Source organism: Eretmochelys imbricata, chromosome 7 (assembly GCF_965152235.1).
Source record: "Eretmochelys imbricata isolate rEreImb1 chromosome 7, rEreImb1.hap1, whole genome shotgun sequence".
Classification (NCBI taxonomy): Eukaryota; Metazoa; Chordata; order Testudines; family Cheloniidae; genus Eretmochelys; species Eretmochelys imbricata.
Window position 1 is genome coordinate 52,702,124 of NC_135578.1, and position 23,406 is coordinate 52,725,529.

The following is a 23,406-nucleotide window of genomic DNA, read 5'->3' on the forward strand; positions in this document are numbered from 1 at the left end:
TACAAACTATGTAAACATGTCAGTGCTGATTACATCTTTCTCTTATCTGTCCAAGAGATATTAGAGAATATTTAAGTTGATAACGCTTTTAAATATTCACTTTCTAGAGTCAGAATCTAACTGATGAAAAAGAGGAGAAATCTGGTAGGTTTATCTATCGTTAGGTTTTGCTTTTTGTCTATATTTCAGTACTCAGTTTTCTTAATTTTTGATGTGGCTTACCAGTATTTTGAGCTTTTAAGAGCTCTGTGATATTTTCTTGTAGTTGTGAAGAAAAAAAGAGGAAGAGAAGATGAAACCTATTACATTTCAGAAGTCATGTCCAAAGAGGTAAGAGTGCATTCTATGTAATTTGCAGCAAATAGAAAAGTATTTTCTATACATTAGCATTCACTTGTGATGTAGCTTCCAGATACTGCTGTCTTATGGTACTGTAGCATATTTTAAACATACGTAGAATTCATTGATGTGCCATTTCAGAGAGGTTATTGACTAAAATGTGATGGTATGTGATTTCTGCAGCTTATATTATTGTCTCTTGAACATAATTACACACACCTTTGTTAACAAAATGAGAAATTTAAGCAGACTTCCAGAAGGTGTACCCATTTCTTCTCTCCCCAACGTGTGTGCTTGTAAAAATGTGAACTTTATTTTATTTTGTATTCCCATCTGTGTGACCTTGAGCAAGGTACTTAATTTATCTATGCATGTTTTCTTTATCAGCAAATGAGGATAATACTTGGCTGAGGTTCACTTAAAGCACTTTCAGATCCTGGGATTAAAGATTTTACAAAAATAGATGTTGCTATACTAGTTTTTCAAGTTGCTATAAAGCATATTTTACATTAGCATTTTCTTTTTATTTCTAGGAAATCTTGTCAGTGGCCAAAAAAAGCAAAGTAGAAAATCAGGTATGTCCTTTCATATTGTTCCAATTTAAGTGTACACTGTAAAACCAGTTTAAATGTCTTCAATTTCAAAATTCCTCATTGTATTTTAGATCGTCTTTACCTCATTTCCTGCCCCCATATTTTAATTGTTGTTTATTACTGAAAACTTACTTTTCTAACTATCTATATTTGTTAATCTAAGTAGCACATACCAACATGGAATAAGTGATTTTAAAATCAAAGTATCTGAAAATAAAATTCTTTATCTTGAAATTTTTTATTGGGTTATGCCTCCAAACATCTTGCTAAAGAGAGAGGTATGAAATACAGTTTTGCTGCTTGTTGTTCTCTGTATTAAACTGGGAGGAAATGTCTAAAATATATTAGCTCAATTTCTTTCTTCATTCTAACTGATAAAAAAACAAATATGCATCTTTTACATTTATATAGAATAAATACAATTTTAGGAAAGATAAGCACTGGGAACCCTATATAAGATATATGATTTTTGTCTAACTTGATTTTATTCATGACAAAGTGGTAGTTTGCTTATACATTATGAATGACTTTATGTGGTATATTTTTAAACTTGTTCTGTAAATAAATGCCTAGCTGCTATAGCATTAGGTGCTCTACTAGAAGTTTTAAAAGTAAGGGGTTTAATTAGAGGTGGGCAAACTAGGGTCGGCAGGCCACATCTGGCCTACAGGGCCATCCTGCCGGCCCTTGAGCTCCTGGCTGGGGAGGCTAGCCCCCAGCTCCTCCCCTGCTGTCCCCCCTTCCACGCCGGCGCGCAGGCAGCACAGCTGCGAGCTCCTGCTGCTCTGAGCGGCATGGTGGGGGAGTTAGGGAACAGGGAGAAGGGGGTGATTGGATGGGGTGGAGGTTCTGGGGGGGCAGTCAGGGGATGGGGAACAGGGGGGGTTGGATAGGGCATGGGAGTCCCAGGGGGCTAGTCAGGGGGTGGGGGTGTGGATAGGGGTCGGGGCAGTCTGGGGACAGGGAGCAGGGGGGGTTGGATATGGGTGGGGTCCCGGGACCGTGGTTAGGGGTAGGAGACCCCAGGAGGGGGTGGTCAGGGGACAAGGAGCAGGGAGGGTTGGATGGGTCAGGGGGTCTGAGGGGTGCAGTCAGGGGGCGGGAAGTGGGAGGGGGTGAGGGACAGGCTGTTCGGGGAGGCACAACCTTCTCTACCTGGCCTTCCATACAGTTTTGCACCCCGATGTGGCCCTCGGGCCAAAAACTTTGCCCACCCCTGGGTTTAATGGTGCACTGATTTAGTATTAAGCTCAAGCCTCCAGAAGTTGGAGCCTAAATTTGTCTTGTGTTAAATGTGAATTGTTTGATAGCGTAGTGTGGAGCACAAGGGAAACATCTTTGCCTCTCAAAGTATAAGTCATATGCTAAGGAAAAACCGAGTGCTGGAATATCAGATCAGGCTTGCAACATACACATGATAAAGTGTTCTAGTTCTGAGAATTAATAAGGTGCGGGGAGAGGGGGCGGGTTGGCTGTTAGTTTTCTGCTCTGTTCTTCTAGGGAATTGAATGTGAGGGGGGAGCCAACTTTTAGTGGTCACTAGAATTCCCTTAAAGGGAAACCGTTCCACGTGAAATATGCTGTCCTTTGTGTGTCAAGTTTTGAGGTCGGTTCACTTTTATGGATAGCAACTTGGTGTTCAACATTATCATTTTATTTAGTAAATATTATTGCTTTTAAACTACAAAGAGTTGAAGGATACATTGCCATTTAGTAGTTGAATGTTTTAAATATTAATTGGCTAAGTGGCAATATCATCACTGGAAACTTTGTGCTTGAGTTATTGTGTGTGGTCAGCCACACTTCGATTAAATCTGCCTTTAGCATTGCAGCTGGATGCTGGTTTTTCCTAACTGTAGCAATAACATTGACTTGGAGATTTGCCAGAAGTCTCAGCAGCTTGCTCAGTATGTTAACTAAGCTTTGCAATGTTTGTGCTTAAATTCTCTAAACTTCCTTCTGTAGGATGAAAGCTCTTCTAACAAACTGGGTGCAGAAGACCTACAGAAAAATGGAGATTCTAATAGTGTCATTAAAGATAGGTTGTCACAAGCTGTACGACATAATGCCAAGCACTTCCTTGATCCAGTACGGAAATTTAATGGGCAGCCAATACCCTTTCAACAGCCAAAGCTTTTTTCAGGAGGTGTTATGAGGTGGTACCAAGTTGAAGGCATGGAATGGCTCAGGGTATGAATCTATAAGTTAGCCTAAATCTTATGTTTCTACTTATTTCAACAGAAGATGATATTGGTCATGTTTCAAAGTCTTCCAGATTAAGTATATTGGGGGAACAGTGTTTCTTTTGGGTTTGGCACAAAAGCTGTGCAGAGCTGTATTTTTGTTTTAAGGAACTCTCGGTCCATGTTAGCTTTGGCCTTTCCAGCCCTGTGTGGTTGACTGAACCGTAGAAATTACATACACATTCCTTTAAAAGAAGGGAATATGTATGGGGGCATTGCCACGTAATGTCCAGGTGGAAATTTTCAAGGAAGACAACTTAAAGCCACTCTTCTAATAGGAGTAAAAAATGCATGTGGGAGACTGTACTCCATTTCCCCTGTTACAACATACTGATATTTCAGGCAGGATGTTCCTTACCTGACTTCAGATTAGCTCTATCCCAAGTGTCAAAATTCAGTGCTTCCATCTTTGTTTTGGAATTACAAGTGGCCTGCAAAGGATTTCTAAAACACAAAATTGGGCTCGTGCACCTATTGTTTCTTTATGATGTATAAAAGAGGCATGGATATTTTAAAAAAAAATTCTTCTTGATTTTTCACTTTAGAAATATCAGGAGTATCAAGTCTAGTCTTCCCTGTTCTAACTAGAGAATGTCTTGGGGATCTGATGTGTGTTGTGAGCTCTTGCAACCTATTTGGAGAGTTGGTATTTTGAATTTTTAACAAAGACTTTATATTGGGCATTGGAGTTAAATGTATTAGATTTAAATATTCTGACTAAAAGTCTTTCCTCTTTCAACTTCTCATGATTACAGGGCTAACTGCACCTGTTCAATGTCTGGTCTCTGAGTGCACCTCTTCAGGTGGTAGGCTTCTTGCCCGTACCTGTCCCAGGGTGGAATCTTGTGCCATTTTCCCACTCTTAGACAGGAACCTGAGTATACCAACTGCTTAACATCCAGCAGGTCCAACCCAGGTTCAGGCATGTGTTTCCTCCTTATGGGAATTTGTGACCAATGGTATTGACCCAAGAGCCTTCTAAAAGGTGTTTTAAAATCCATTTCTCTCTTGAATCTTTGTTCCAATTGCTAAATAAAAGTAGCCTACATGCACATTCAGTTTCATCTAAATTGTACACTTCACTACATACTGAAAAGGAAAGCCTGACTTAGCAACAAGAACAGAATAGACCCAATTAAGTCTTCTGCATTCATCACAGGGCATAACTACACTACAGATTTCTGCTGGCACTGTTATGTTGGTCAAGGGTGTGAAAAAGTGTGCCAGCAAATGGACCCTACTGTAGCCACAGGTACACTTGCAAAACTGCGCTTTTTCATGTTATAGCTTATTTCTCTCAGGCTAGGGGGTTGGAATAAGCTTTACTGGAAAAAGTGCTGTTTTGCTGGTATATGTTGTGTCCGCACTAGGAGCACACTTTGTCTGTATAGTATACTGGTATATCTATACTACCAAAGCGCTCCTAGTATAGATGTGGCCATAGTGTCTTTCCGGGTAGACAAGACCTAACTTTCTAATGTTTAAAAAACAAACAAACACACCTCTCCCAGTTTTTCTTTAAATCGCCTTTTATCCACCAAAGAAGCTTAAAAGGATACAAGTGCAAGTTTTTTCCTCATTATTTTTGGCTCAAACTTAAAGGTAACAATGTGCTGATTTTTAGAAAGCAGATGATAAAGGCTAGTTGGCTAAAATATCAGTGTAACTATGTAGGAAGATTCCTATTTCTGTGCAGAAGCATGACAGTACAATTATGCAGCTGGTTTTTTGTTAGCTATGTCTCTGTATTTGTTTAACTTGTAAAGCATATTTATTCATGGAGCAAGCGTTAACGTTTAAAATTTATTTTTATACTAAACACTAAAGTGTCTGAATATAAAATACTGTATCTATATTCTGCTTTGATCACTCAAAAATGACCGAACAGAATTTTTACCAAACTTTATTTAAAAAAAAAAAATTACCTTTTAGTTTAGAAACAAGCATGAAAAATGTCAGCAGAAAATTTCCAGCGAAGTTACCATGTCAGTTAAGGATAAGCTTTCTGTTAAGGGCATGCAGATACCTGATGTGTCCAAGTTCTTGCACTTTCACAAGGCCAGTTGGCCACCTAACTGGTCACATGTATGCGTAAATATTTGACTGGCACATGCACATAGATCCTTTATATTTAAGTTAGGCAAGTAGAAATTTTATTCATCTAACTCTGAAAATATGCATATGGGAAAAGATTGATAGCAGGAGGCAAATGGTGAATGCAGTCGGTGTTTATATTCATCTGGATGCCTGGTGCTTATTAGGCATGTGTATCTTTCTGTGTATGCAGATGCTTTGGGAAAATGGCATTAATGGCATTTTGGCTGATGAAATGGGACTGGGAAAGACAATCCAATGTATTGCTACAATAGCACTGATGGTAGAGAGAGGAGTCCCTGGACCATTCTTAGTATGTGGTCCCTTGTCTACTCTTCCTAACTGGATGTCTGAGTTCAAGAGATTCACTCCAGAGGTAAAAAGTATTTACTTTTTAGTGTTTAGAAGAGCAAATTATTTCATTCTCATAACTGTTTTGGTTTGGAACTTCTTCTATATGTATTGTAACCACAGTGATAGTTCTTAGTGTGATTACTTTAAAATGTGTGGGTTCTTGATTGCTACTTATTAATGGAAGTATAAAAACTCCTTTTAGATTCCCATAATGCTGTACCATGGAGCCCAGCAGGAACGTCGTAAATTGGTTCAAAAAATTCACAGGCGAGAAGGTTCACTGCAAATTCATCCTGTGGTCATTACTTCGTTTGAAATAGCCATGAGAGACAGAAATGCCTTGCAGGTACACAAGTACACCCTGACAGGTGGAATGCCTCATTATCCCTAATATAGCTTAAACAGTGCTTTCTACTGCAGTAGAAACGTCAAACATTCTATCTGCCCGGTGGCAGTGTCAGACTGTAACAGTGATAGCTGCTTTTATCAGTTTCCAAATGCACTGTTCCCTCCGTGTCTAGAGCCCTGGATTGGCATATTTAGTAACTTTATGAAAAAGGTAGAATGCACTACCCAAAAGGGGTTGTGGACAGAGGTAGGGAAATTACAATAAGAAGGCAAGCATAATCCATAGCCTGATGCAAACTTGTCCTAAGTGATCTCTCAACAGATGGACAAAAACTGGTTGTTTAAAGGGGAGGTGATTATGACCCGGGGTGCCACCTGGAACTGGGGTACCACTGAGCTCTCTGACATACCAGCCTGGGCTCCCTCTCTCACTGTGCTGCAGACCCACTCCCAGTCCTACACTTCCACCAGCATTCACACACGTAGGGACACATCCAGCTGCAGTGACATACAGGCTTTATGACCAGCCACTGCATGCAGCACCAGTAGAAAGTCTGCAGCCAAAGTGACTCTCCGCTCCACAGGCACACACCCCCTCTGGAGCATAAACCCAAAATTATACCATCTTGCACTGCACAGGGATTTGTACAGTATAAGCTCATAGAGTGTTCCCTTCCCGCCTCTCTCTCCCCCCTCTGCCCCCCCATGTGGAGAGGAATATGCAAAAGCCTTTGCCCCTTGAACTACAATTTCCCATGTATTTCACTCAAACTCACTAGTTTAGATAAAGCAAAAACAAGTTTAACAACTACAAAAGATAGATTTTTTTTTTTTTTAAGTGATTATAAGGGACCGGAAACAGATCAGAGCAGATTACCTAGCAAATAAACAAAACACAAACTAAGCTTAATATACTAGATGGATTGGATGTGAATTAGCAGTTTCTCACCCTGAGAGAGGATACAAGCGGGCTTGCAGATTCTTAAGGAACAAGCTGCTCTTGCTTTACAGCTTGAAATCCCCAGGTCTTTCATACGTGACTAGAAATCCTTTTAGCCTGAGTCCAGCACTTCCCCCAGTTCAGTCTTTGTTCCTCAGGTGTTTCTAGTTGTCGTCTTGTGTGGGGAGTGAAGAAAAACAGATGTCACTCCTTATATAGCTTTAGCATATGGTGGGAACCCTTTGTTCCAAACCTCAGCTTGTGGAAAAACACTGGCATCCCAAGATGGAGTCCAGAATCATGTGGCCTGGTCACAGGCCCTTGCATACCTTACTGAGGATTTGTCTACACTGCAACATTGTCAACAAAACTTTTGTCTTTCACGGGTACTTTAAAAAGCCTGTGTCCGTGCCCCCCCCACGCGCGCGCGCACGAAAGACACAAGTTTTGCCGAAGCAAGTGGCAGTGTGAACACGGCTTTGTTAGCAGGAGTGCTCTCCTGCTGACAAGGCTAACGCCGCTCGCGGGGCTGGACAGAGAGCGTTTACACACAGACTTTTTAGTTTACACACACTGCGTAGTGTATACACACCCTGAGTCATAGCAGGCATTAATTACAGGCTGCGTGGAACCTTCACGGGAAGATTAAGTTCTTCCAGGGTCCATTGTCTTTGTCGATGGGCCATTGGCCCCGTCTGGCTTCATTGTTGTACCTGAAAGGCTGGCTATGGGTGTTTTCCAGAGTAAGCCCATTTGAAATACAGATCCCTAGTCAGTATTCATAACTTCAGATACAAATATGTTAGATGCATACAAATGGGAAAATTATATTCGTCAAATCATAACATTTTCAGTGACACTCCACATGATTTATCTTGTGCAAAACACATCATAATTATGCCATAATCATATCCTAGTAATATTACTATGAAGAATATGGGGTGCAGTGTCACAGTGGGTTTTGGAGTAGAATTTTTATTCAGTAGAGTACATTGGAGTGGTCAGTTAAGACAGGAGGTTGCTTAATAATGGTCATCTCTTTCACTGTAGAGTCAAAGAAGGAGCATTCCTGATGCAGCATATTTTTTCGATATCCAGCGTAATAACATTTCAGTTCTACATCAGTTTGTGCACTCCTGAATAATATACTGAATAAAATATTACACAAACTACATTAAAAACATTAAGGTTGCAAAGTTAACAGTTAGGAAGTGCCAGAATTAAGGTTGCCCGCTGCTCAAGCATGGTCTTCACTGAGTGTGTACAAACTGAGACTTTTCCACAGCTTTATAACATGGCCAAATTTGGGGTGGGTTTTTATGAATATTTAGAAAGACACTTCCCTGACACACAGGTCAGTCCTTGCCGATTTTTAACTCCCTGCTCCACTGGAACCCAGATAAAGTCACATGAATTTAAGATATTTTTGTTAGCCTTGTTCTTGGAAACAACTTGGGCTGTTTGTGGGTGAAATTTTCCCTCCCCTTCCCCCGCCCCAATCTCCCTCCCCTCCCCCCCAAAAAAAAAACAAAACAAAACTTCCAGCCTGAGGTAGATTCCAGGCATGCGAAATTTTTGCCTAAACAGTTGAAGTTTGGCAAAGTTATAAGAAAATGACAATAGGGTCTTATGATGGGAAGTGTTGGGCAGCCATAATAGGCAGTTCTACTGGTGCTGTCTGTAATACATATTTTGATGTGGCAAAGATCACATTTCTTGAAATGCTAGGTGACTTCTTTTCTTTCTGTAGCATTGCTTCTGGAAGTATCTGATAGTGGATGAAGGACATAGGATTAAGAACATGAACTGTCGTCTTATCAGGGAATTAAAACGGTTTAATGCTGACAATAAACTTCTGTTAACTGGCACTCCCTTGCAAAACAACTTGGCAGAACTCTGGTCACTACTTAACTTCCTGCTGCCAGATGTATTTGATGACTTGAAAAGGTAGGCCATGGTCTGTTGGCCCAGACTGTTTGTGTGTGTTCTGCATGAGCTGCTCAGAACTAATGCCCTGCATCGTTACAACTATCCATCTGTTCATTTGAGTTGGATAAATTGATAACATATCACACAATGATTGGATTCATCTTTGTTCAGTGATGGAGGGGCTTGAATGGTTTCTCCCTTCCTCAGGTGACTTTTTTCATTTCTGAAGTTGCTTCTACAGAGAAGGAAACAATTTTCATATCTTAGCCAGTGAGCAAAAATTAAAACCCTCTGAGCCAAGCAGGAAGCATTAAGTTTTCCTTCATGACTACCTGTCACATCGCAGTGCCAAAAAACAACTTTGAATTCAGTGCTAAGCTGGAAAGAGATTGCAAAGGTCTAGTTCTACAGCAGAAATAATGTTGTTTTGTATAACACATTGCACTGTGCTTTCCAACTAACATTTCTATTTGTTATAATTCAGTTTTACAATTGTCTGGCCTTACATCTTTCATACATAATGTGCTTTAGAAACTTTTTTGGAGTTTGACACACATTCAAATAACAACGAATAATGCATATGAAATAACTTGAATTGTTTTGTCTCTGTCTCTAGCTTTGAGTCCTGGTTTGACATTACAAGCATTACAGAAATTGCTGAAGATATTGTTGCTAAAGAAAGGGAGCAGAACATCTTACACATGTTGCACCAGGTCTGGGATTTTGATGATTTTGCTGTTCTTGTTTTAAAGTTTTATTGCACCTTTAATCCCGAGCATATTTTTTAGAACAGATTTCTTCTTTGGAGTTGATCATAACACAACTTAGCAGGTCTGGTGTTGTATCTTTGGCGTTGTTGGCACTTTCTGCATTTATTTTGTATTGGACCTTCTCAACATTAGAAGATTAAAAGAATGGCATGAGTCTTTGATTTTTTTTTTTTTTTTTTTTGTTTTGGAATGAAATTGAGAATTCTGAAGACTAAAGCTAACTGCAACTTTTGTTTCTGCACTTTTTTAGCACTTGATGTTTCACCAGCAGATTAAACTGGTACCATGCACTATCATTAACATTAAGTTGAGTTGTGTGTGTCATTCAACAGTTTGTCTTTTATGGAATGTGACCCAAACGTATTTTTATCTCAGATCATTTTGTTGGCAGTGGGCAGGGATCACTTCTTACTCTCCAAGTTTGTAATGGGGTTTTATTCCCTTATTCAAAGGCAAAACCAAACTATTGTTAGGTGGCTGCTGCTTTTTTTTTTTTTTTTTTTTTAAGTCAACACTTGCCAATAGTCACCACTGTTTTCCTATTCCAGCTCTATGGAAAACTTGTCTCCCAGATATGCTATGTGGTAACTGTTGACAAATGCTGACTCTTCACTGACAACCCCTGTAATCCAGTAGGGGCACTACTTCATTGTTGTGTCAGGATCACATAAATGTTTAAGTCCATAGAGTTCCTAGGGAATGTAACTTTCAAAATTTTTAAATAGCCACTTTTCAAAGCTATGGCATGTAGACAATAACTGGATTACCATTATAAGGATTTCTCAGTATTTTAGGATGAACCTCTCAGCCCCAATCCAGAACGCACACCCCCTCCCAAACCCCCAGCCTGCTGAAAGTGAGTGAGGGTGGGGGGAGAGTGTGCAATGGAGGGGGCGGGGAGTGGAGTGGGCAGGGCCTCGGGCAAGGGGCGAGGTAGATCCTGGGTTGCCCTTAAATTCAAAAAGTGATCTTGAGCGTAAAACGGTTGGAGACCACTGCACTAGAGAGCTTGGCCCCACGTGTTTAATGGTTGTGTATGTATTTGTTTACATTTTAGATTTTGACGCCTTTCTTATTGAGAAGACTGAAATCTGATGTAGCTCTTGAGGTTCCTCCTAAACGAGAAGTTGTGGTCTATGCACCACTGGCAAAGAAACAAGAAACCTTCTATACTGCTATTGTAAATCGGACCATTAAAAAGCTGCTCGGAAACAATGAGGTACCTACTGCTGTGGACTTCAGAAATGTATAAAAACAATTACGGTTCACAAATGAAAATACCATAGCATTGGTTACACTAGTAGTGACTTCTAAAACACTTTTTTTTACCAGTTTCGTTTTGTGTACAGATGCATAGCTCATTAGTTATATTAGAATTCTATACATTGAAGTTGAATAGAAACATTCTACCTTATCAATTTTGGTGTCAAATTTTTTTTGTTACAGGTCTCTAAAATATTTTCCTGATTTGAGATTTTTGACTTTTGTCTATTATTTCATTGCCTCTCAGCTCAAAATTGGCTTATTACCCTGTCAAAGTTTCCATATACTTAAGTCTTCTTAAACTTCAGCACTGACTATTATTGAAGAAAATAATAAAATTGAGCAAAAGCTTTTTGTTGTGAATAGTTCTGGGCCTAATCCTTCTGCCACTTATTTCAATTGGAATTCATTGCTGTTGACGTCAGTGGGTATAGAATTTAGAGCATGTTGCTCCTTGGCTAGTTTTAGCCTAGAAAGGACATAATGGTATTTCTGTAGTTCACAGCTAAGAGACCTTCCTCTTGCTCAAGTGACCATTAAGGTTGTTGTGATAGTCCACAAAAGCAATGAGTCCCCGTGCACCTCTTAGAAAATGAGGCTTTCAGTATCTAAAGTTGTGTACAGAGAATTGAAGCCACTTTTTTAAAAAATTAGAATTTATGTTTAGTTAAGTAGTAAACCACTGGACATCTTCAGTAGTCATACTTCAGTTATTGTCACAACATAACCTTTTTTAGGTAGGACAAGAGGGTGACCTTCGAGTCATTTTCTTATCAAATGCAGAGCTTGCCAAGCCAGTTTGTGGCAGCCTCCTCTACAAAGTGTAGAGACCTCAGACCGCCATCAAATCTTGTCAGAGGGCAGTCCTCAATAATGTGTGACATTGTCTCTTTGGCCATAAATGGATGTGCCCCGGGTGTGCAGGCTGGCTGCACATTGACCCTGGCCCACTTGAAAAGGTATCAGAAGGACCCTGACTGGCATGATAAATCAAAGCCAAGTACACACGTGGTAGGGTCAGATATAAGAGCCTGGTTCTTCTTTAAGTCCATTCCATATTAGGTGTGTGTGCTCATCACATACACCGGTGCTGGAAGTTTTTCCCTCAGCAGTATCTGTAAGGGACTGGCTCTGGTGCCCTCTAGAGTGGTGTGCACATGCTGCAGTATAAGGGGCACCCCTGGTTCTCCCCACCCTCAGTTCCTTCTTGCCACCAGTGATGGTGCTGGGGCATTTGCTGCTTTGACTAGCATTGTTTTGTTCTCCGTTCTTGAGAACTTTACAAACCCTGTAATATCGTAGAATATCAGGGTTGGAAGGGACCTCAGGAGGTCATCTAGTCCAACCCCCTGCTCAAAGCAGGACCTAATCCCCAGCTAAATCATCCCAGCCAGGGCTTTGTCAAGCCTGACCTTAAACTCCTAAGGAAGGAGATTCCACCACCTCTCTAGGTAACACATTCCAGTGCTTCACCACCCTCCTAGTGAAAAAGTTTTTCCTAATATCCAACCTAAACCTCCCCCACTGCAATTTGAGACCATTACTCCTCGTTCTGTCGTCATCTACCACTGAGAACAGTCTAGATCCATCCTCTTTGGAACCCCCTTTCAGGTAGTTGAAAGCAGCTATCAAATCCCTCTTCATTCTTCTCTTCCTCAGACTAAACAATCCCAGTTCCCCCAGCCTCTCCTCATCATCATTTTTGTTGCCCTCCGCTGGACTCTTCCACCTTCTTCTTTTAGTGTGGGGCCCAAAACTGGACACAGTACTCCAGATGAGGCCTCACCAATGCCGAATAAAGGGGAATGATCACATCCCTCGATCTGCTGGCAATGCTCCTACTTACACAGCCCAAAATGCCGTTAGCCTCCTTGGCGACAAGGGCACACTGTTGACTCATATCCAGTTTCTCGTCCACTGTAACCCCTAGGTCTTTTTCTGCAGAAATTCTGCCTAGTCATTCAGTCCCTAGTCTGTAGCGGTGCATGGGATTCTTCCATCCTAAGTGCAGGAGTCTGCACTTGTCCTTGTTGAACCTCATCAGATTTCTTTTGGCCCAATCCTCTAATTTGTCTATGTCCCTCTGTATCCTATCCCTACCCTCCAGCGTATCCTACCACTCCTCCCAGTTTAGTGTCATCTGTAAACTTGCTGAGGGTGCAGGACAGACCCTTGGGGCACTCCGCTTGATACCGCTGCCAACTAGACATGGAGCCATTGATCACTACCCGTTGAGCCCGACGATCTAGCCAGCTTTCTGTCCACCTTATAGTCCATTCATCCAGCCCATGCTTCCTTAACTTGCTGGCAAGAATACTGTGGACATATAGTTAGTAGTCGAATTAGTTACCCTTGGTGGTAGTTCTTAAAGTCTTCTTTAATCCCGAACGGGACTCAGCCTGGGGACAGGGCATGCTTTAAGCCCTGCGATCGTTGCAAACAGCCTATGCCCATCAGCGATCCCCATAGTAGCTGCCTAAGGTGCTTGGGTGAAGGGCACATAAGTAACAAGTGTCGTATTTGTAAGTCTTTCAAACCCAGGATGAAAAAGGAGCGGGACAACCGTCTTAACGTGCTCCTGATGGAGTCGGCACTCGCTCTGGCACCGGAGCGACAGTCCAACTTGGCACCAGGGCGTTGGTGCGCAGTGCTCTGCCGGCACTACCACGAGCCAGCACCGATTCCCCCTCCATGGATCATAGAATCATAGACTATTAGGGTTGGAAGGGACCTCAGGAGGTCATCTAGTCCAACCCCCTGCTCAAATCAGGACCAATCTCCAATTTTTGCCCCAGATCCCTAAATGACCCCCTCAAGGATTGAACTCGCAACCCTGGGTTTAGCAGGCCAATGCTCAAACCACTGGGCTGTCCCTCCCTGCCAGCCAAGAAGCTGAAGAAGACAGTGAGGGGAAGAGCTCCTGCTTCCCACAAGGGAAAGGAGAGGGCTTGGGGCAAGCCAAGACCCACGCTGGCAGCTCAACACTTCCTTCGGGAAGTTGGGCCCCAGCTCAAGTCGAGTGGTGCAACCCATCCCATACCTTGTCTGCAACTCCGGATAGCAGTGGCGGCCTCTGTCAGCTTCAGGTGCCATTGATACCTGAAGCCCTACAGCTATCTCAGGAGATCCTGACGCTTCCGGTGCTGCCCACTCTGGCAGTACCCTCGTCTCAAGGTAAACCCGCCTTGGGACCTCTACGTATGTTCCTGCCTCAGTGGCACCATTCCCCATCGCAAGGGACACCCCACCACCACTTGCCTACTGAAAGCCTTCACGCCTCAGAGATAGAGAAGCAGGCTCAACGGAGCCCTTTTCCTGTCTCCTGACTTTGGGCACTGACAGCAGGATTCGAGGCATATCTCGCCAGTAGCCTGGCATAGACCCACCAAGGCATGTGCCCCCTGGCAGGAGCACTAAGACCAACCCCTCATGTCTCCAAGAGCTCGGTACAGATCACGGACTGATCAGGGGACCGAAGGCAGTGATCACTAGCCCATCGTAATCTGTCTCCAAGATGGAGATTGCTGTATTTGAGAGGATCCTCCTGGCAATTGGCTTGTGGTCCTGCTTAACTTCCCAGTACCAGTTGAGTCACGTCAGGCATAGATTGCCGGATTTCCGACACTGATCTGCTGAACGCAGTAGGTCGCCGAGGCTCCGACCAAGACATTTGTCTCACTCAGACAGGTCTACCTTGAGGTGCAGCGACTAACACCAGTCAGACAAGAGCCACTGCCCCATCTGATCTTGGTCTCCTGGTACTGACTGTACCGGTTATAGCTCCATCATTGAGCAGGGTCCCCTGACTGCAGGAGTAGCTCTGGTGCCATCTACATCATCTGCACCGAAATCCATCCTATGGCCCCAAGTACAGTGGCCAGTGCCATGCTATCCATGGAACCCTTGTGGGGTCACCCAGGCTGCCCACTCAATGCCGGCCCCCTCCAGTGCTTGAGGCTTCGGGGGGGAAAGACCCCACAGGTCCAGGAGCTGTTGGACCACCAATGGGCATTTAGGATCCTGTGCCCCGGCATCATCCTTGTCACCAGACGAGGCTATCACGGGGCCTTCTCACCCAGTTCCTCAGGATGATGCTAAGACGTACCAGAAACTATTCAAGAGGGTCACATCTAACCTGAGGCTTCAGGCAGAGGTATTGGAGGAGCCTTCGGACTCCCTGTTTGACATCCTCTGCTCCTCCTATGGTGGCTTTACCCCATAAGAGTACTAAAGCCCTGTGGCAGTCTCCATCCCCCCATCTCCAAAAGGGCAAGCGCAAGTACTTTTGTGCCAGCTAAGGGACATGAGTACTTATTCCCACCCAGCCCCCAATTTCCTTGTGTTTGAGGCAGTTAACCACAGGGAAAGGCAAGGACAACAATGACTCAAGGATACTGGATCTCTTTGAACATAAAGTTTATTCATCTTCCAGCCTTCAGTTAACAGTGGCCAAACACCAGGCTCTCCTTGGCCGATATGACTTTAACATGTAGCAAGCCATGGCCAAGTTCGAGTGTTTGCTTCCTGAGGGGTCCAGGATGGAATTCCAAGCGGTTATTGACGAAGGTATGACCGTGGCCAGGGCGGCCCTCCAGGCGGCATCAGATGCAGCAGATTCTACTGCTCACACCATGGCTCCGCCATCTCCATGTGGCAAGCCTCCTGGTTGCTCCTCTCTAGCTTGTCTGCCAAGGCTCAGCAGTCTAAGCAGGACCTTCCCTTCAACAGCCGGTCCCTATTGGCAAAGCAAACAGACAGCAAGCTGCATGGTTTAAAGGACTACAATACCACCCTCAAAACTCTGGGCCTTTACGTCCCAGGCCTGGTGCATAAGCGGTTCAAACCACAACAGCCTCAGAGCCGGCAAGTCTGCCTCAGCAGGACCTGCCTCACAAGAAAGCCCAGGGCTACAAATGTCATCCGAGCCACCCGCTTCCAGCCTCTGCGCAGTCGAGCTCAACCTGAAACAAGCAGGGGGCCAACTGATCATTTTGAGGGTGCACCCAAGGGTGAACTACCAGACTATTCCCTGGATCCATCTTCCCCAGTTTTTTCCAACTGCCTTTCCTTTTTCCTTCCTGCATGGATCGCTACAACTTAAGATCGCTAGGTCCTCAACACTGGCACAGGGTTATACCCTCCAGTTTCTTTCTGCCCCCCTTTTTCACCCCCCCCTCCCTGTCCCTCTTCAGACCCCCTTACGAGAGTCTCCTTGTGCAGGAGGTAAAAGAGTTACTGCTGCTGGGTGTGGTGGAGGAGATTCCTCTAGAGTACAGGAACAAGGAGTTCTATGCCCAGTACTTTTTAATCCAAAAGGCCAAGAGCAGTGTATGGCCCATCCTAGACCTGCGAGACTCAAGAAGTACCTAAAGAACCTGAGGCTCCATGTGGTCTCCCTGGCCTCTATCATCCCTTCCCTGGTTCCGGAAGACTGGTATGCCGCCTTCGACTTGAAGGACACATACTTCCACATAGCGATCTTTCAAGGACACAGACGCCCCCTCCAATTTATGGTGGGGACCTGACCAGTACCAGTTTGCAGTCCTCCCGTTTGGCCTGGCAACAGCACTGAGGGTGTTTACCAAGTGCATATCAGTGGTGGCTGCTTACCTCAGGCATCGGGGTATCCAGATCTACCTGTACCTTAACAACTGGCTAGTCAAAGGCAGCTCCGGGTCTCGGGTCCAAAAGGATGTTGCAGCTTTGCAAGCCACGTGCCTCTCCCTGGGCCTACTGGTGATTGACAAAAAGTCTATGCTAGTTCCGGTGCAGAGGATAGAGTTCATTGGAGCGGTGCTTGACTCGACCTGTGCCAGAGCATTTCTGCCACTAGAAAGGTTCCAGACATTGGCAGACCTCATCGCAGAAGTCTCCACATTCCCCCTGACTATGGCCAGGGTTTGCCTGCATCTTGGGGTCCACATGGCTGGCAACGGTCTATTCCAGTCCAGGGATCACCTGGAAAAGATCCTTACCAACCCCCAACAATCTTACCTAGCTGTGATGGTGGATCGATCGCAGGACAATCCTAGAGGGAGTTCCATTCGACACCCCCCCCTCACTCCATCCAGTTAGTTTCTGACACCTTGGCTGAGGTGCACACCTCAGCAATCTCCACACCCAGGGTATGTGGTCCCAATAGGAGAGGATGTGTCACTTAAACATCAAAGAACTCAGAGCGGTCCACTTGGCATGCAGATTGTTCTACCTCACCTGTTGGGCAAGGTGGTGAGAGTCCTGATGGACAACACAGCCTTGATTTTCTACATCAACAGGCAAGGGGGAGCACTCTCGTCGGCTCTCAACCAAGAGGCAGTCCATCTCTAGGACTTCTGCATCAGCCATGAAGTCCACTTGGAAGCATGTCACCTCCCTGGTGTCAAGAACACGCTCCTGGATCACCTCAGCAGAGACTTACCCTCTCACTACGAGTGGTCATTCCACCCAGAGGTAGCCTGCATGATTTTCCAGAGGTGGGGAACTCCCCAAGTGGGCCTGTTTGCCACCAGGCAAAACCGGGAGTGTCATCGGTTTTGTTCCCAGCGGGTCTGGGCAAGGACTCCCTCTCCGATGCCTTCCTCCTGTCCTGGTCAGGGAGCCTGATGTATGCATTCCCTCCGATTCCACTCACCAGCAAGGTCCTGGCAAAGATAAAGAGAGACAAGGCACAGATTACCATGATATCGCCAGCAATGGTTCGGCACCCTCATGAACCTGGCAGCAGCCCCTCCTTGGCCTATGCTTAACCAGCTGGACTTGCTGTCACAGGACCACGGTAGGCTATTACACCTCAACCTCACGTCCCTCCACCTCTCGGTGTGGATGCTGCGTGGCTGAACCCAGAGGAGCGGACCTGCTCGGATGAGATCCAACAGGTCCTCCTGGGGAATATGAAGCCCTCAACCAGACTGAGTTACTTGGACAAGGTTTTCCCGCTGGGCGTCCGAGTGTGGCATCTCTCCCTCACATTCTTCCGTACAGTCTATTTTAGACTACCTGCTTCATCTGAGGAACCAGGTCCTGGCGCACTCGTCCATTAGAGTACATCTCGCAGCCATCTCTGCTTTTCACCCACCAGTCCAGGGCCAGATGGTGTTTTCTCATGACATCATGGTCAGATGCTTGAGAGGCCTCAAGAGACTCTTCCTGCAGGTACGGACCCCTGTCCCACAGTGGGGTTTTGGTTCTTTGAGCTGCTGGGCTCCTGCACCCTTTCCCACCTGTCATGGAAGGTCGCTTTCCTGGTGGCAATGACATCAGCAAGACAAGTCTCTGAGATTAAAGCCTTGGCCTCAGAACTGCCGTACATGGTCTTCTTCAAAGACAGGGTTCAGCTGCGGCCCCACCCAGCCTTCCTGCCGAAGGTGGTATCCATCTTTCATATGAACCAGAACATCATCTCCTCCCCCTCCCGCCCCCCGGTGTTCTGTCCCAGCTGTCTTCACGTGCTGGACATCCGTTGGGCCTTGGCTTTTTACCTACAGCGTACCAAGCCTTTCCGTAAATTAACACAGCTCTTCATCACCACAGCGGATAGGATGAAGGGCTTTCCAGTGTCCTCGCAGAGGATTTCCAACTGGATCACCTCTTTCATATGGACATGTTACGAACTGGCGGGGGGTCCCGCTGATCGTCAGAGCCCACTCGACTAGAGCTCAGGCATCCTCGGCAGCCTTCCTAGTGCACATCCCTATCCAGGACATCTGTAGAGCTGTGACTTGGTCATCTGTCCACACATTCACAGCTCATGCTGGGTTTGGCAGAGTTGTGTGGCAATCTATTAACTCCTACCTGTCTCCATTGGTACTGCTTGGGAGATGCCTAATATGGAATGGACATGAGCAACACATCGCAAAGAACACCAGTTACAGAAAAAGGTAACTGTCTTTTTCTGATGTCAGCTGCAGACCAGTCTTCACTACATCAATGTCAGAGAAATCTGGGCAGTATAAAATATTTTCCCGATAATGTACCTTCAATAATAAATATTGGGAAATGTGTACTGTTAGTGAAGAGACTCTTTAAGCAGCAGATATGTTGAGAATCACTGGGACACCAAGGGGTTGGGTCACATCTAGCTGCCCTCTCCCCTTCCCCCCAATGACACATGAGAAACGTCTGCTGACTGTCATAATTTTTATCGCTTGCTACAGGAAGAAGTAGTGGAGTTGAGTCCTACAGGACGACCAAAGCGTCGGAGTCGAAAAGCGGTTGATTACCGTGAACGAGATGGTGATACGCCTGATGAGCTGGAAAAACTGATCAGCAAAATGCAAGAAGAAGTAGAAAAAGAGAGGTGCATATCTCGAAGAAAAAAATCCCTGTTTTAAAAATATCTTTAACTTAGAAGATCCCTTTTAATACACTATGAAATATTACATAAAATTGAAACTAAATTTTGAATCAAGATAAATGAAAAACTGCATTATCCTTTTTCTAATTCTGAAAATCTAGTAGTTCACAGTAGGTCTTCTAGACATTTGTTAGGTTGTAGTGCACTTGAAATGCATTGACATTTTGCTGTGCTAAAAACATTACATGTCTTTGTAAGGCCAGTGATAGAAATGACCATTCCTACGGATTCAGAAATCAACCTTAAACTGCAGAATATTATGATGTTACTGAGGAAATGTTGTAACCATCCATATCTCATTGAATATCCACTGGACCCTGCCACGCAGCAATTTAAGGTACAGATCCTGAAGCATTCAAAGCAGTGTTTTTTGAAAATTACTGTAGGTAATGTAATGCCGGTGAACAGCTTTAGATTTGTATAGTATGTTTCTCCACAAAACCCTACCAATGTGATTCAGTCTTGTTTTGAAATTTCCTACAGCAGATATGGGAGAGAGTAAGTTCAGTGTCTGGTCCCAACCAGTGCCTGCGGGGTGAGCTGCGCGGAGCTGCTTGCATGCCTCTGCCTAGGAGCCAGACCTGCTGCTGGCTGCTTCCGGGGTGCAATGCAGTCAGCGGTGCCAGGATAGGTGGGAAGCCTGCCTCTGCACCCTGGCTGCGCCGCTGACCGGGAGCCACCTGAGATAAGCCTGCACCCCAATCCCCTGCCCCAGCCCTGAGCCTCCTCCAAACCCTGAGCCCTCTCCTGCACCCCAAACCCCTCATCCCTGGCCTCACCCCAAAGCCCCCTCCCAGACCCTGAACTCCACATTCCCAGCCCGCACCCCAACCCTCTGTCCCAGCCCTATAATGAATATATATAAAGATCATCTTAATAGCTTTTCTATACTACATAAACCCTCTTACTATATTGAAAAGGGGAAAAGAATTTGGATGATGTGTATATGGTAGCTTTAACCCTCTAACATTTTTACTAACCCTAAATAAGCCATTAATGAAAACCAAAGGATCTCCTTCAAAATATAGTCTTGCAAATTAACATGAGCATGACTGCCAGCTAGTTGAATCCACTATCATTCAGAGGGGACACTTAGAGGCTGTCAGGAACTTTGAGCCACAACTCATGGTTTACACAATCAAATGATCTAGTCTCAAAAAGGATGGGATAGGATTAGCCACGCAGGTTGAAGCCTAGTGCATTAACTGTCATCCCTAGTACATGAATGTTGATGCATCTGGGAGATTGTAAATCTTGACTTCTCCTTTTTACTCTGTTTTAAGGTTGATGAAGATCTAGTGAAGAATTCAGGCAAATTTCTACTTTTGGACCGGATGCTGCCAGAACTGAAAAAGAGAGGACACAAGGTATTTTTGTTTATGAATATGGATCATAACTGATCAGTTGCCTTGTTGTGTGCTTTTGGTGTTCGGTTTTATTTTTTAAAATAGGGATACTGAGGAATCTTAACTACTTGTAGGTGTTGCTGTTCTCACAAATGACACTGATGTTGGACATTTTGATGGATTATTGCTATCTGCGGAATTACAAATTTAGTCGTTTGGATGGATCTATGTCCTATACAGAGAGAGAAGAAAATGTAAGTAATAGCTTAAATGCTTAGGTGCATGTATCCAACTCAGCTAATTGCAACAAATTCAACCTCTGTTGGTAAGCTTTATATGTAATGCCTTATAGAAAGACAAAGCAAATAATATATTTTTAATCATCATCTGATTTAATTTAAAACATGGGTTAAAAAAAAAAAACACTGACCATATCCTTTTATTCTGTATGCTATTTCATGTTAGATGTATTCTTTTCCAGATGCATAAATTTAATACAGATCCTGAAGTTTTCATATTTTTAGTGAGTACACGGGCTGGAGGTCTGGGCATTAATTTGACTGCAGCAGACACAGTCATCATCTATGATAGTGACTGGGTAAGATGATAAACTGTTTCTCAAATGCTACATCATACAATTTTCTACTGTAACCCTAGATACTCACTTAGCATCTTGTGGTATGGGATGCTCTACTAGATAGTCTATGAAAGTAATGTATGTGAAAATTACATAGTAAAATATATATATTCAGATTAAATATAGGGTAATAAGTAAAAATGTGCTGGCCTATTCAAAACATGTAAGATCACAGCTAAGATTGCTTTGTAGGCAACTGGTTGGTCCCCTGAATTTCCTTAAAAACAGGCTTTTCTGCTAGTTGAAAAGAATGCATACTGCTTGAGTGTTGATAGTTATTAAAATGCCTACCTTGGAGAGAAGAAGTTTAAAGCTCTTAAAGAAGTTTGAGCCCTCTTGGGCAGACAACTTCTGCAAACTTCCCTATTTCAACAGCTGCCTTTTTGGTCTCTGGTGCCCAAAATTTCCCCAGTCAACTGACATCCCAAAGCTCCAGCAAGCTACAGCCCCACTACCTTCTGTGAGCCTCAGGAGGATGGTTGAAGAGCTGTTAGGAGGCTAATCTCTATGGACTTGTACATCTTCAACTTTTTCAGTATACAGCTACTTAGGCTGCACAAGCATACTTAGCATATCTCTTCCCATTTCAGGAACTATGAAGAGCTCCAAATAAACAAATTGAGAATTCTGGTGCAAAAGTATTTCCCAGTGAGGGCTAATTCCATCATCCATTTCAATTGTAGAACTGGTTTAATTAAGTTACAACTTTTTTAGTAAAGGGATAAATATCTCTCACTCATTCTCCAGAACATTTGAATAGTTTTTTCTCAGTCTTTCCCTTTTCCCACCATACAAAACCCCCTGTGGTAGACTTTTCATCCTGAAAAGTGATAGCTTGGAAAGCTAAGTGATGAAAAATAGAATTCACTGTGCATCTTTTAACAATTAAGCTAATTTGATTTCTTTAATCTCGTTCATTTTAGAACCCCCAGTCTGACCTTCAGGCCCAAGATAGATGTCACAGAATTGGTCAGACAAAGCCAGTTGTTGTTTATCGCCTCGTGACAGCAAATACTGTTGACCAGAAGATTGTGGAGAGAGCTGCTGCCAAAAGGAAGCTAGAGAAGTTGATTATTCATAAAAGTTAGTAAATTCATTCTTCGGAACTTGTAAAACTTTTTTGTTCCATTAACTGTGGGGAATTCTTGCTGTAATTCAAGATTATTTCTAATTGTTCTTGTTAACAGAGAATTTCTCTATATGTAAGTAGTTTGTCTCCTTTTTCTAAATATGCCTGTTTCTCTTAGCCCTTCTAATCAGCACTCCATGCATTCTTTAGCCTCTAGGCTGAATTCTGTGACATGATGCTGAATTTGGCTGCAAATTACTTTCCATGCATTTCAGACTGCTGCCTAATTAGTTTGCCACTAAAATTATGGGCCCTTGATGTGGAACTTGGGGTCAGTGTGTGCTATACCTCCTCCTGGCTTCTGGGGAGAGTGAGGAGCAAGGACAGTGTGTGCTGGTCAGGGAGAGAAACAGGAATGAAACCAGACAGTAAGGAGTGAGAGTGGTCAGGATGACTGTTGGGGACATGAGACAGCTGTCGGCAATATCAACTTCCAGGTTTACAGTTATCTACCTTCAGGGAGGAAAATATCTGACAGACAAGATTCAGAACTCTGTCTTTAATTTGGTCTGAAGCTTTGGGAAAGGGGCTTTCTAGCGGCACAGGCAAACTTGTCTAGCTTTGGATCACATCCATTGAAATCAGCTGAAATGGGGAGGCAGAGGAAGGCAGGGAGAACAATATGTTGTGTGACAATGTTCACATTAGCAGAATTTGCATCTCTCTCTTATATATATACACACATATATACATACGGTCCTCCTGGGGTTTTCTGTAGCATCTGGTCCAGATGGCCAGTCTTGCAGTCCTAGAATCATGGCATTCGCGGGACCCTGCCCACAAAAACTATCCAAAAATTACTATCTAAAGTAATTTCTGTAATAAAATAACCCAGGTAAAATAGTTTTTAGGGCACTGTGTTATGAAATCTGTCTCATTTTGTATGCAACACAATCCAATAATTTACTTGCTGCTATTTTGTCTTCCTAGTTGGTAATCTCTGCACAACCCAAGTAACAAATGGTTGGGTGGAACTATTTCCCTCTCATCGTTACTGGTGAAGGAATATTGATTGGGCACTGTGATAAATCATTGCTATAATTATTCTGTTGATAAAATTTTAACAGT

At 43.7% G+C, this 23,406-nt stretch overlaps 1 protein-coding gene across 5 annotated transcripts in view; it reads left to right on the forward strand.

Annotated features, from left to right (window-relative positions):
• The window catches only part of HELLS (helicase, lymphoid specific), a 45,345-nt gene that overhangs the window by 15,871 nt on the left and 6,068 nt on the right, over nucleotides 1-23,406 (forward strand). For 3 of the 5 annotated variants that reach the window (XM_077821119.1, XM_077821124.1, XM_077821122.1), the window contains exons 5-20: nucleotides 108-144; nucleotides 266-330; nucleotides 873-914; nucleotides 2,898-3,122; nucleotides 5,463-5,645; nucleotides 5,826-5,969; nucleotides 8,662-8,858; nucleotides 9,457-9,553; nucleotides 10,668-10,829; nucleotides 19,027-19,169; nucleotides 19,425-19,563; nucleotides 19,710-19,724; nucleotides 20,510-20,593; nucleotides 20,707-20,826; nucleotides 21,054-21,170; nucleotides 22,133-22,292. In XM_077821119.1, the coding sequence (XP_077677245.1) occupies nucleotides 108-144; nucleotides 266-330; nucleotides 873-914; nucleotides 2,898-3,122; nucleotides 5,463-5,645; nucleotides 5,826-5,969; nucleotides 8,662-8,858; nucleotides 9,457-9,553; nucleotides 10,668-10,829; nucleotides 19,027-19,169; nucleotides 19,425-19,563; nucleotides 19,710-19,724; nucleotides 20,510-20,593; nucleotides 20,707-20,826; nucleotides 21,054-21,170; nucleotides 22,133-22,292 (1,930 nt within the window). The remainder of the gene's footprint in view (nucleotides 1-107; nucleotides 145-265; nucleotides 331-872; nucleotides 915-2,897; nucleotides 3,123-5,462; nucleotides 5,646-5,825; nucleotides 5,970-8,661; nucleotides 8,859-9,456; nucleotides 9,554-10,667; nucleotides 10,830-19,026; nucleotides 19,170-19,424; nucleotides 19,564-19,709; nucleotides 19,725-20,509; nucleotides 20,594-20,706; nucleotides 20,827-21,053; nucleotides 21,171-22,132; nucleotides 22,293-23,406) is intronic. The other 2 variants (XM_077821120.1, XM_077821123.1) reach the window with 2 other exon arrangements.